Consider the following 13,037-nt stretch of genomic DNA (forward strand, 5'->3'; position numbering starts at 1 on the left):
TCATGTCCCTCCATATCTGGAAGGACGGCACCCCAACTTTCCTGCAACAGCTCCAGTTGTTCCTCCTTCAACATATATGTCTGCCCTGCACTCAGAATCCTCATGTTATCCTGGAGCGCTCCAAAAGGAGCCTCCCTATATGGCCCCACTACATGCTCTTAATCCTAAATCATGAACCAGGATCACCTCAAAGAAGAGTGTTCTTGATCATAAAGCAAGGCTGCTCTTACTCCATTTGCCCTGATTAATTGCACAGGTGTTATGGAGTTGCACACTCACCACATAGTTTCCTCTGATGCAGTATTTCCTAAGGAACCTCAGACGGCACTTTTAACAGCTTCTTGATATTAAGAACCTTAGAAATCAGAACTCACCTGCAGTCTCTATAGCTTTGAGTGATGTCTTCTCTTCTCCAGATCCCCAAAACACCCATCACGTGAACCTTGCTCATTAAAGTGTGGGTCATATCTGATCACATGGGCATCATTTTCTACTAGGACATTTGAGTCAGAGCAGAGATTCTACTAGGAATTTTTCCAATGATATCCTAGTAACAAGGAGGACAGAGTCATACTGTACTTACACAAATAACGCTATTACCATGAAAATAAGGATACTCAGGAAGACGTTAGGAATACTTTGAGAGGAATCAGATGGGGAGAAAAAGATCAGTATTGATACCCACATGGATATCCCCTGTCCAATCATGTGCTCAATAACATCATCCAGATGCCATCCTTACCTCCCCTGGTGGAGGGATAGAGCTGTGATTCCTGAGAGCTTATTATGGGCTCCCACAGGCACAAGCACTGCCTGACATTCCACTGTGGAGATGGTGTAACTCAGACCAAGAGGACCTAGGATCTGGAGTGGAAAGTGACCTCAAGCCAACATAATGACAAGTCAGTTAAGATTGTTGAGCATTTATTGATTGAATGCAAGTCTTCTAAGGAATTTCCACCTTCATAATTGACTATTACAACAACTCTACTGAGAAGTGCCTCAGAATCATCATCTTACAGGTAAGAAAAAAATCTTTTCAGAGTTTAATAAGCTAGAGGAGGGTAAGAGAGTCAGAAGGTCAGACACATATTTCACATGCAGCATGAGGAGGTCACTTTGGCTGGAGCTGACTGGGTTGCAGACATCACACTGATAAGCTTGGCATCCTCCCTCCCAATGGGGTGTATGGTGATGGTTCTATTGTCCTTGGATAGTGTCTTCCTTTCTGTGAGCTGCAGACTCTGGTCATGGAAGAACCAAGGATGGAGATCTCAGAGTCATTTGTGCAGCTGGTCAGAACAACAAGCTTCTTATCTGGTATTTTTATGTATTATGGTGACTCTAATGGAGGGCTTTGACACAGGCTCTGTGGAGAAACAGAAGAGATGAGTTACAGAGAGTGGGCCTGGGGCATGGGGCAATGCTCTTTCCTCAGAGATCTCAGCCACTCTGTATAGGTGACCCAAAGGATGGCCCTGACCCCTGCAGAAGGATGAGTGCCTTTGTTCAAGTGATGATCTGTAAGAAGGTGGCACCATCTCCCCTTTTGATTCCTATATCATCACAGGATGACTGTGATCGGTCCCCCTGGACATCTCTGTAGTATCAGCACCAGGAACCTATTCTCTTCCAATGGATCCTATGACATCATGACCAGGACGAATTTTTCTCTCATGAAATTTGATTGATTTTTCCAATGAATTTCTTTGAGTTCAGAAGAGATCAGGCCACACCCCCTATGTACCCTTCTGTGTGTATTGGAGTAGGCAATCTTGCCAGGTGTGTCAACCTCTGGGTCCAAAAGAATGTTGCATAAAGTTAGAAGGCATTTCCTTATTGTTAAATAATTTATTAGGGAATGAGGATGGCCCTGCCCAATCTTCACAACCTTAGGACCAGGAGAGCTTCTAATCGAAAGGATTTGTCGCTCTGAGGAGGGCTTCTAATTCCTGGCCTGTGAAGTGAACCACAGTGAAGAAGCATTCTAGAGAGCAGTGGTTAGGGTTTTAAGAAAAGACAAGGACTGTTAGGAAGAGATGGAAACTACTCAAGATGACAACAGTCATAAGTAAAAAGTCTACAGCTAACATCATACTCAAAGGTGAAACACAGAAGTGTTTCCCCTCAGATCATGAACAAGAAAAGGATGCTACTTTCACCACTCATTCAACATAGTGCAGGAGTCCTAGCCACAACAATGAGGCAAGAAGAAGAAATAAAAGGCATCAAAATTGGAAAGGAGGAGGGAAATGATCTATATACCAGAAGACATAACCTTATATGTAGAAAACCCTAAAAATGACACACATATACACACAAAAAAACTGTTGAACTAATACGCAAATTCAGCAAAGTTGCAGGAAACAAAATCAACATTCAAAATCATTACATTTATATGCAATAACAATGAACAATCCAAAAAAGAAATGAAGAAAACAGTTTAACTTGAAATAGCATCAAAACCTATGAAATACTTAGGAATAAACTTATCCAAGGAGGTGAAAGATGTGCACACTGAGAACTACCAAACGTTCTGAAAGAACTTAAAGAAGACACAAATAATGGAAAGACATCCATGTTCATGGAAGGGAAGGATTAATATTGTTAAGATGGCAATATACACCAAACTATATACATATTTCATATAATCCTTATCAAAAATCAAATGAAATCTTTGCAGTAATAGAAAATCTAACCTCAAATACAAGGGGACCCAAATAGTTAAAACAATCTTTATAAAGGAGAACAAAATTGGAGGACTCACACTTCCTGACTTCAAAACTTTCCAGAGAGCTAAAGAATCAAATAGGGTGGCAGTGACATTAAGACAGACATATAGGGTCTCAAATACAACAGAGATCCAGAAAGAAATCCTCTATCATGTGATCGAGTGATTTTGAGCAAGATGCCAAGAACATCCAATGCAGAAAGAACAGTCTTTTCAACAAACAGTTTAGAAACTTGGATCTCCACAAGCAGAAGAAGGAGATTGGACTGCTGCCTTACACCATATACGAAACTGAACTCAAAATGGATCAAACCCTAAAATGATACCTAAAACTATAAAACTCTGAGAAGAAAATATAGGGAGAAAGCTTCCTGACATTGGATTTGGCAGTGATTTCTTTAATATGACACTGAGAACATAAGAAACAAAAGAGAAAACTAGATAAATTGGACTTTGTCAGAATGAAAGCCTTCAGTTCATTAAAAGACACAATCAACACAGTAAAAGTGTCCTATGCAATGGGAGAAAATAATTAGCTACTTATATATCAATAAGGGGTCAATATCCAGAGTATAGAAAAAAACTGCTAAACACAACAACAACAAGAAAACCAAATGATGTTACTGAAATATCAGCAAATGAGAGTTGGCATCTCTCACCACTCAGCCAACCTGAGTCCTTCAAAGAATAAGGCACGTTTGTGGACCTCACAAAAAATGCCTGAGGATCTGAGCTCTCAGAGAATGTAAGGCCACCTGCTCTATGTCTGGGAGAAAGCACAGATTTCTCACGTGTCAATATGTTAGCAGGGTTTGGTTTTGAAAAGACAAAAGAGTAGAATCAGAGACAATCGGCCACCCAATACCACCCTCTGTTCCTCTCCTGGTTCTTCACTGACCAGCTGATTGCCTGACCAACCAAGGATGATTCCTTCCCACTACACACTTCTCCTTCACCCAGTGAGGTGTGTTTTCTTGGAGGCACCATATTCAAGGTTCTCCTAGAGATAGATAAGGGTGGCTCTGTGGTTTGAGAGTAAATAACACATAGGACCAGGAGCAAGTAAAGCAGTCAGGTGAGTATTCAGGACTTGAGGCAAGGATGTTGATCAGATCTTCCCAGGTGACTGTAACTACCATGAGGCAGTGACCCAATAAATAATACAGAGAATCAAAAAAAATGCTCCAGAAAAGAATGAGGGGACAGTCAGATGCTACCTGGCTTTGGCAGCAGAACCTGATCTCTGCCCGTGGTCTTTAATGTCTCTTCTGTCTCTGAACTTCCTGCAGATCTGGCCCTCACGAACCCTCTGTGTTTATTGGTTATGAGATAGAAATTTGAGCAGAAGTTAAAATTCTTGCATATGTGAAAGTTATGATTAATACCCTGGGCTCTCAGCCCAACTGCGGGAAGGAATCTTTCTCTAGACAGCAGTAAAAGACCTGAGACATAGGCCTCAGCCCTTGCAAGGTGAGAGAATCTATCCTCTGTGGACAAAAGTCCAAGGACTCTGCATCCAGATTCCAGTCTCTACAGAAAATTTAGATTATTCTTTCCTTCATTTACCATTTATTCCTTCACCCTTCATCGAAAGCAATTGAGAATTAGTTACATCTGGGCCCCGGGCTGGCTGCAGATGTAGAGCAGAGAATGAGACTACAAAGTCCTTTCCTTATCGTCCAGTGGGAGTGACCCCAACACATCAGGAAACAAATAAGTGATTTCAAGTCCAGTGCAGGGAGCTTGGACCAGACACCTGAGGGGGCGGCCTGGGCATTCCCTGCACTGGCTCTGATTCTTGATTAGGTAATTTGGTTCTAGACTGAACTTGGATTAAATTTCTACTTGCTGTCACTCCCCAGACCAGAATCTCTCCCTCTGAGCTAGAGCCACCTAAAAAGGAAGGATCTGAACCCACAGCTGGTCTCGGGGTCCACAGACACCTAATAACATCCCCCAGTGGAGGAGAGGACGGTGCTGTGGCTGTACAAAGACCCCATGTGACTCCTGATCTGTATGACCCTGTTTCACTTACTTTTATCTCCCTGTACCTCACTTTCCCCTCAATGAAGTAGAATAAAGGTTTGACTACCAGGCGGTCAATGAATTAACCTTAAAAACATCTCAGGAGCTAAACTAAATCTTCCTAGAGAGGAGCTGCCCAAATAAATGGCATCCGTTATTGTTTGATTCCGAGAGACAGTGCTACTAATCCTGATTCCTGGCAAATAAGGAGCTGCCAGCAGCATCTTCCCAGCTCTGTTCTTCCCCTGGGGACACTGACTCTTCCTTGTAGTGTCCTAAATTCCCCAAGGCAGTTGGCTAATGACCTGGGGGCCTTGTCCCTCTGTGCTCTCCATGCTGAATCTCAGGTCAAGGTTCAGGCGCTGCTCCTGCTTAAATGTGGCTCTCAGGGCTGTGACCTGGATGGTAACAAGCTCAGGGGCTTTGGAAGTCAGGCTGCCAGGAAATCATTGCTCCCAGTTGGCCCTGCCCAGGATACCAAAATCCAACCCTGCCGCAGGCTCCCCAGAGTCACTGGAGTCGGGAACCTGGGACAGGGCTCTGGGTAGAGTTGTCCGTGGCTGGACTTCTCTGTGAGGATCCCAGGGATCCTCAAGCCCTGCAGGATCTTTCTCAGTGTGATGGTCTCAGGGAAGAGCCAGAGGGCTGGACCAAGACTGATCTCCTTCTGCTGGGTTATTCCCATCAGACTGGTCCTTATCTCCACAGGGAAAGTTTGAACAGTCTGATTCCCAAAAATGAATTCCCGTCTTTTGAAGTTCATCTCCCCTGTTTGTGTCCTGCACTAAATGCTCAAATCCCAACATGGGACATAATGCAGAGGGGTATTTAGGCACAGTCCAGGCCAGTAAATTCTCTGTGTGAAGTAGAATTCACCCCATCCAACACCCAGAGATCAGAGAGGAGTCACTCACTCCAGTATACGTGGAGCTGTCCAATTGCTACTTCATATCGCAGACGTCTCTTTATGACAAACACCGTGTAGTTTCCTGTGTACTCCACAGTGACTTTCTGAAACAGCATGGATCCATTGGGGTATACTGTCTCTCGACCAGTGAATGCAGGCCCTGGGGTCATTACTTTTCTGTTTGTATCATAATATGCAATTTTTTGTTTGCGAGCTGGTCCATAGCCTTTGTACCAGGTATAGCCTATAACATTCCTAGGTAGATTTTGGACAACTAGAGTAACATTCTCTCCTGGAGTAACTTCGGGCGGCACCGATACAATAGTGACTTTGGCAGTGGTGAGCGAGTTCCAGAAGGTTAAGATTGAGACTAGGAGGAAGAGAGAGAGATCAATCAATATTTTGATTTATTTATTGGGATGGAAAGATGAAGCCCTGTGTCCTGAGGACGTTTCTTCTTCTCTTAGACTCGGAGTGTGTGTGTGTGTGTGTGTGTGTGTGTGTGTGTGTGTGTGTGTCTACTGGTCAAGTTCACCAGTGTGCACCATTACTTCAGCCCCTGTGAACTTATTTCCTCTGTTCCCAATACTCTTACCCAGATGTCTGCCTGGCTCACTCCTTCACTGCCCTCAGCACCCTGCTTGCTTTCAGGGGTGTCCTTGGGAGATGCCTTCCCTGACCATCTGTTCTGAAGATCCTCCATCTTCACTTTCTGACCTTTCCCTGCTCTGTTCCCTTCATGACATTGTCAGTCCCTGACATCACATTCTAGATCTCTCGATTATCTCTCCTCATCCCCAAAGAATGTGAGCTCCTGAAGGCAGGGACTTGTCTGATCTTGTTGTTCCCCTCATGCCAAGAAAAGACTGCAAATCCCTGTGGATGAATGAATAAGTGTTCCCAGGGCCCTCAACATCCTGGTATTAATTTGCCTATTTCTAAGGGTAGTAGGGAAGGACAGTGTTTAGTGAGCCTAGTTAAGTATTTAATGGTGTCATCCTCAAATAAATTATTACCATCAATTTTCAAAAATTATTGGTCTGTAATAACTAACTTAGAACGGTAGAGTAATTGAGATATTCCTGCCCCTCACCACTTCCAGATCATGAAATTGATCTGTTGCTGAATCCCACCCCCCCATCCCCCCCCCCCCCCCCCCCGCACAATCTTACTCTGCTCCTGTGTCCTCTCCCATCATGTCCAAACAGAACTCTTCTAGCCCCGCTCCAAGCCTTGTTCCACTTAGGAGAACCCAACAGTCTCTGTCCTCCCATCTCCATACCACTCTCAGGGAATAATCCCCTCTTACCTGCCAGCAAGAGCCCTTGCCAGGGGACATTCTGTCTATGGGCAGGGGCTGAGAGGGATTGCATGGTGTCTGCTGCCTGCTCTGTTCCTCCCTTTGTGTGAAGAGCTTGGGCTCCAGAGAAGCTCAGAAGTACTGCTGCCCACCGGCATCCGCTCTGCTGTGCCTCCTCCCTCTGTACTGTGCCTCCTTTTGGGGCAGGAGTGCTTTGCCAGGTCATGAGGGCAGGGGTGGAGTCTCTTCCCAGGACACTCCTACTCCGTCCCCTCATTCCTGCTTCCCTTGTCCCCTGTTTCTCTTGCCCTTCTATCTGTATTCCTGTTTCCTGGGAACTGCTGACTCCTATGCCTTCTTCAACAGGGATTTTCCAAACCACCATCCCCACCACACCACAAAAACACACATCCTTGTTTGGACAAGCACAAATCTAGGGCATCATGTCCTGGGCTGTCTCCATAGCATCAGGTCAGGACTCATAGTCACTCTTCCTCTCTCTCATCCCCTTCTTCCTTTTCCCTTAAGAGGTGGAGCTCAGAGGCTACAGCAGGAACTCTTGGTCGAGGGGTGTCACCCCCATTATGCATTGGAATCACCTGAGGAACTTGATAAAGATTGTGATTGTCCAGGTGACACCTTAGAAATGCTACTTTAGCAGCTGTCCATGTTTGTGGGTATTCAACTTCAGGGGGGTAGGACAGTCTGTCCCCTTCTCCTGTTCATAGTCACAATTATCTAACACAATGCAGATTCTTAGCAGGCAGGTGTGGAGTTAACCCGAGAGTTTACATCTAATAAGCTCTCAGGTGATGCTGATCACACTGGCCTGTGGAGCACATTTTCAATAGCAAGGGTGGTGGGAAACTCTGTCCCCTGAGAAGATGACCTGTCTTCCCCCCAGCATTGGCCACTGCTGTGTCCTGTCCTTAGGTCTGTCAGCACTTCACTCACAGACACCGAGGATTCCCCAAACCTAGGGAATTACTTCTGTTTGTGACAAAGAAACCTAGCTGGGTACCAGGGTCTTTGCAGTGTCCTCAAATACTCTGGGAAGCTTGTATTTACTCTCAGCAGGAAGATCACAGAGATGACTGGGGGTGAGGAAAGGTCAAGCTGAGCAATGACTGGCGAGGGGAATGACCTTCCATCTCTGGTGTCACCAGCATGGCCTCTGCTTAGTGAAAAATGCCCAGTATAGGTTTCCCAGAAGGAACTGCAGTACTGGATGTGAAGGGGAAGCTTTCCTGCATGTCCTGGTCAAGAGGACCATGGTGGTGGGAGGGCAGGTGGTTGTGGGCTTCCTGGTCCTACGGAGACTGTTTTAGGGAGGCCCGCTCTGTGTGTGTTGGCTGAACTGTGGTTTACAGCCTGTTCCTGTGCTTCTAGACTTTCCTGGGGGCCTCTGCTTGGCTGACATTCCTGTGGTCACCTGCCTTCCCCAAGCATAAAACAGGCAGGGAGTAGAGAGCTCTACAGGGACCGCTGTCAAAGCCGGGTGCTCTGATGGCCTCAGAAGGGGCAGGAAGAACAGAGCAGACACATATGATGGGCCCAGAAGGATCTGGTGAATCAAGGAAGGAAAATCAGTTTCCTTCTCTACCTCCTGAGCGAAAGAAACATTCAGGTGTTAATTTCCTGCTAATTGTCCGTGTGTCCCAATTTCACCCCCTGGAGGCCATGAGCAGGCATGAGCCCATGTCAGGGGCTGCATCAGGGATGCTGACCTGGCTCCAGAGGGTGTGAGCTGGCCCTGAGCCCTGGACCGAGGTGGACTCTGACCTCCAGACTGCAGGGTCCCATCAGCCTTTTTCCTGGTCACTGCAGGTTTCCAGGCTGCCCGACTCTATCCCAGTGCAGGATGAGCTCAGGAGGAGGACAGGCATTGTCCAGTGGACTCCCGATCCAGTGTCCTGTACGAATTAGTGTATGTGCTGCCTTGGGAGGAGCTCTTTGATGCTGAAGTTTCAAACGAAGTACCCAGTGAGTTATGTCTTGAGGTCTCAAGGCACCCTGGGTAGTCTCAAGGCCTGGGACATTGCATCTGAGTCATTTCTTCCCTGCCTTTAGTCTTCTCTAGCTCTCCCCACAGAGGCCAGGGCCTGGAGAAGCTCCATGTGAAGACCCAGCAATGAATTCCATGGGTTCCTCTGTTATAGGAGGGGAGGCCCCTGTGCGACCCTCAGCCCCTCAGAGGTGGAAAGAGACGTGTCTCGCAGTGCCTATCCTCTTCTGGGTGGCAAATTACCTTGTTAAGTTATATAGTTTGGGCTGGTGAGATGTCTTCAGGGGACCACAGCCATGTGTCCCTACAGACCAGGGACCCTGGGGACAGGGACTCACCCATGACTTCCTTTGTGATCAGGATTGGGCTCTTACTTCCCTGGTAGTAACTTTACCTGGGGTGGAGAATCCACATTTTGTGTCAATTCCAGTCTCTGTGAGAAGGGGAAGGACACAGGCTATGGAGAAGTCACTCGAAAGGTAGAGATAGGGAGAGGGTGTGATTCTCTGGGACAAGTGGTGATCCAACCTCCCACTGTCAGGAGGCCTCTGTCCTCCCTTGTGACTCTACCAAGGGTAAAGGACCAGCCACAGCCACTTGGCCTCCTCTCATGATGATTCAAGTGTCCTTGTGCCTACATTGAGTGTGCTCTGACACCCAGGTGTCACAGAGTAGTAACAGGCTTCTCTTGTGTGGTTTGCCTCACCCATTATACCAGGATGCAGTTGACCTTCACTCCAAAAATGAGGACTCTTGGAGGATCGGGTTGGGAGGTATAGGAATAAAGGTCTTGGTTGTGGACATGTAACATTGGAGGTGACCCATCACATCCAGGATTGAAATTCCAGATTGGCTCAACTAATTATCCTTCTAAACCCTTGAAAAATATGTGAAAGCCTGAGAAATTCCTGGAATCTCTGACCAAAGATTCACATACGTGAGATGTGGAAGAATGAAGTGGTTCTTGCGAAATGCAGCTGGAGCCTATCCTAGCTCTCAGGGCCATAGAGCCAGTCAGTCTGAAGCTTGTCTCTACTGATAAACTGCAATGGTGCTGTGGCCCAAGACCAGCACACCATCTTGATTTCCCAGTTTTTTCTTCCAGGAAGTAGAGAGAGCTTCTTTAGCAAGGTGAATCTCCAGTCCTGATTTTGAGGATCTTTCTAGAAACTGCCACTTGAATCTGCTTCCTAATATATAAGAAAGAAATAAGAATAAATTTAAATAAGTAACAGTTCTCTAAAAAAGGAAGACAGGTCATTTATGGACTGGTGATGGGTCATGATTTGAAGATTATGATTTTTTTAATCCCATGCCCCTGATGTCAAAAAAACAAACAGAGAGGAAAAAGTCAGTCCTCATCATATGTCATATTGACAAAGACCTAGGATGTTACAGCTTCCTGGAAGACTCTTAATCAGGTGTGTGAGGCTTGCCCAGAGGGGGCATATATTTTTGAAGGGGATGACCTTCAAACCCAAGAATAGTCTAACTTGTCACACAGCCCACTGTAGCTGGAATAATGAAATTGTTATTCTGTTCCTGATATTCACACTGTGAGCAAAACCAGTCCTGTCTCCCACCTGTTGGATGTTCTCTTTCTTGTATTTGTGACAACACTGGACTTGGCCATGATAACTCCAGGGTCTCTGAATGTTCTGTTCAGAGTGATCACAGGAAGGTTTGGCTTCTCCTGTCTGGACCACAATGAGGAAATCTGCCCCAAACAGCAGCAGCTCCTCTGGGTGGAACCAAGGTCATCTCTGAACAACATGCTCTGGGGCTACTTACTGATTTTCACTTCCAGGCAGTATCTAAGATCTTTGCTCTTGGAAGATAAGGACTCAACTCCTTTCTTCCCCATTATCATAAGACACCTCCTTTCCATCGCCATCGCTTCAGTGTTTCCCTAAGACCAACAGTCAGTGTGGACATTACTTCTATATAATCCTGTTTAATGCTATTCAAATCACTATGTGATTTCTTTTGTCCCCCATTGGATGTGGAGTCCAGAATATGAATCTCTGCAGCCCTTCATGCCTGGAGAACCTTCCCTCTACGTGTTAAAGATCTGGGAGTGGGCGCAGGGACAGCTAGGGACATATAATGACACAACAAGAGTAGAAAAAGCCAAATTCCTCCTCATCTCTCTTCACAACCCTCCAGTTTATCCTGTGGTGGTGCCAGCCTCTCATGGCCAAATGTGGAAGTGCACCTACAAATAGGATCAAACCTTTTTTTTCTGAAGGGGTTCCATGCACCCATGGTCACTTGCTACATAAACTGCATGACTCCGTGTAAAGTGAAAATCAGGGCTATTTGTTCAAAATCATGAAGAATGTCAAGATGGTGAAAGTGGAGCATTAAACGTACACCAGGCCATTCTAAGTCATTGCACTCATTGCATACATTGTGAACCCAGAAAGCCAGCCCTGGCTAGCAGAGAAAACGGATGAATTCATCCTCCAAGTCAATTCCAAGTCAACTCAAACCATAAAAAGCCTACAAACCCACAGAAAATATCATACTGAATGATGAGAACTAGAAGATCTCCTGCTAATCATGAACAAGAAATAGCAAGTATTCTTTATGCTTTAGTACGACACGTGCTCCAAAGAGTGGAAGTAGATGTCTGCTGATATTGTTGATAGAAGACAATCAGTGTTGTCATTGTCAGTGTTGACAATGACATCAGTGACAGGATCAGCTCTGGTAGTCACCAATTTAAGCCAAGTGTGAGAGTTCCAAGGGCGGTAGGACTATCCACATCTGTGACCATTCATTGACCTGCTACAACTACAAAAGTTTTTGGACTCCAATAGTCTGGCATGCTGGACACACCCTCCAGAGGAAAGGACAACTTCCTTCAAACATACCTCAATCCAACCCATGTTAGAAGGATGAAAGGTGCTTTGTAGAGCCTCTGGCAGGATCTAATTAGAGAATTCCATGCAGACTCCTAGGGTTCTGAGCAAGACCATGCCTTCTACAACATTAGAAAAAGAGCTTCTGATCTGCTCCTAGGCCTCAGGAGAGATGGAACATCTGAACATGGGATGTAATGTGACCAGGGAGCCAGAACTCCTCATCATGACCTAGGGTCTATCACACCCACTAACATAAGTTCATATGGGGAGAGCAGATGCATCATAAATGGAAGTGGTACATCCTAGATTAGAGGAGGACAGGTGTCCAGATGATCATGACACCTACCACCCCTCACTGACACCTGCCACACAGCTCACCTGTGTACCCTGGGAAGTTCACACTGACTAGTGAATAAAGAAGAAAAAGGCTGCAAACATTCCAACTTCATTCTGCCCTCAATCCCAAACCCCATATCTGCCCTCCCATGCCTGTCCCCAGGCTCCTATTCAGTGTTACTCACTCACAAACATCCCATGGGGCATGGCCAACTTGTGACTCACCTGAAGTAGGGCTCAGGGTACGAGGGTGAGATCTCCCTTTTCCACACTGCCCCCAGGCTTTGACAGCAATCTGCACATTTATCAACTGGTCAGAACTGGAGACTGGAAAAGTCTGGCCCTCTATTTGCTCCTCACTGCCTTCCCTCCCCTACAATCCCCAACTTCCCCCAGGATCTATCCCTGAAACCTTTTCCAGTCTGACTACCACATGCTCCAGCTTATTTCCTGACTTGATTCCCCACATCCTCTCAGCTCAGGTCTGCATTCACTATTTCCTGTGTTCTCCAGTCCTTCATTGCTCTCCAGACTCCTGGAACCCACTGGATGCTCATCTCCCTCTCCTCCTTTTCCTCTGTCCCTTATCCCCTTCTGCCTGGACATCTGGTGCTGCCTCTTGACCCCAATGTCAGGAAACCAATCTGAGTCTTCAAGAATCATATTCTTCCCTCAATTCTATGTTTCACCCTCATGCTCATCAAAGTCAGGAAGGATGGCACCCCAACCTACAATGCAGCAGCTCTAGGTGCTCACCCTTCAATGGTTAGATCAGGCGCACATTCAGAATCCTCACCCTACCATGGGACCCCCAATAAAGAGCCCATCTGCAAGTCCCCATGAAATACCAAATCACACCTAACACC

The 13,037-nt window shown here is 46.1% G+C and overlaps 1 protein-coding gene across 1 annotated transcript; it reads right to left on the reverse strand.

The window, feature by feature from the left end:
• Nucleotides 1-1,313: 1,313 nt before the first annotated feature.
• On the reverse strand, nt 1,314-7,036 carry LOC124233835 (carcinoembryonic antigen-related cell adhesion molecule 1-like). The gene is made up of 3 exons (XM_046651083.1): nt 6,973-7,036; nt 5,671-6,033; nt 1,314-1,369 (listed from the first exon to the last, which is right to left on the reverse strand). The coding sequence occupies exons 1-3, from the start codon at nt 7,034-7,036 to the stop codon at nt 1,314-1,316; spliced, it is 483 nt and encodes a 160-aa protein (XP_046507039.1).
• Between the last annotated feature and the right edge of the window lie 6,001 nt (nt 7,037-13,037).

This window comes from Equus quagga, unplaced genomic scaffold, assembly GCF_021613505.1.
Source record: "Equus quagga isolate Etosha38 unplaced genomic scaffold, UCLA_HA_Equagga_1.0 262_RagTag, whole genome shotgun sequence".
NCBI lineage: Eukaryota > Metazoa > Chordata > Mammalia > Perissodactyla > Equidae > Equus > Equus quagga.

Bases quoted from the DNA above. Each gene is read 5' to 3' on its own strand.
- LOC124233835 (XM_046651083.1), bottom strand. From the start codon at position 7,036: ATGCAATCCCTCTCAGCCCCTGCCCATAGACAGAATGTCCCCTGGCAA. The intron at 6,034-6,972 runs GTAAGAGGGGAT...TCTTCCTCCTAG, and splicing joins GCAAGGGCTCTTGCTGGCAG to TCTCAATCTTAACCTTCTGG. The intron at 1,370-5,670 runs GTGAGTGACTCC...GTTTCTCCACAG, and splicing joins ACAGCTCCACGTATACTGGA to AGCCTGTGTCAAAGCCCTCC.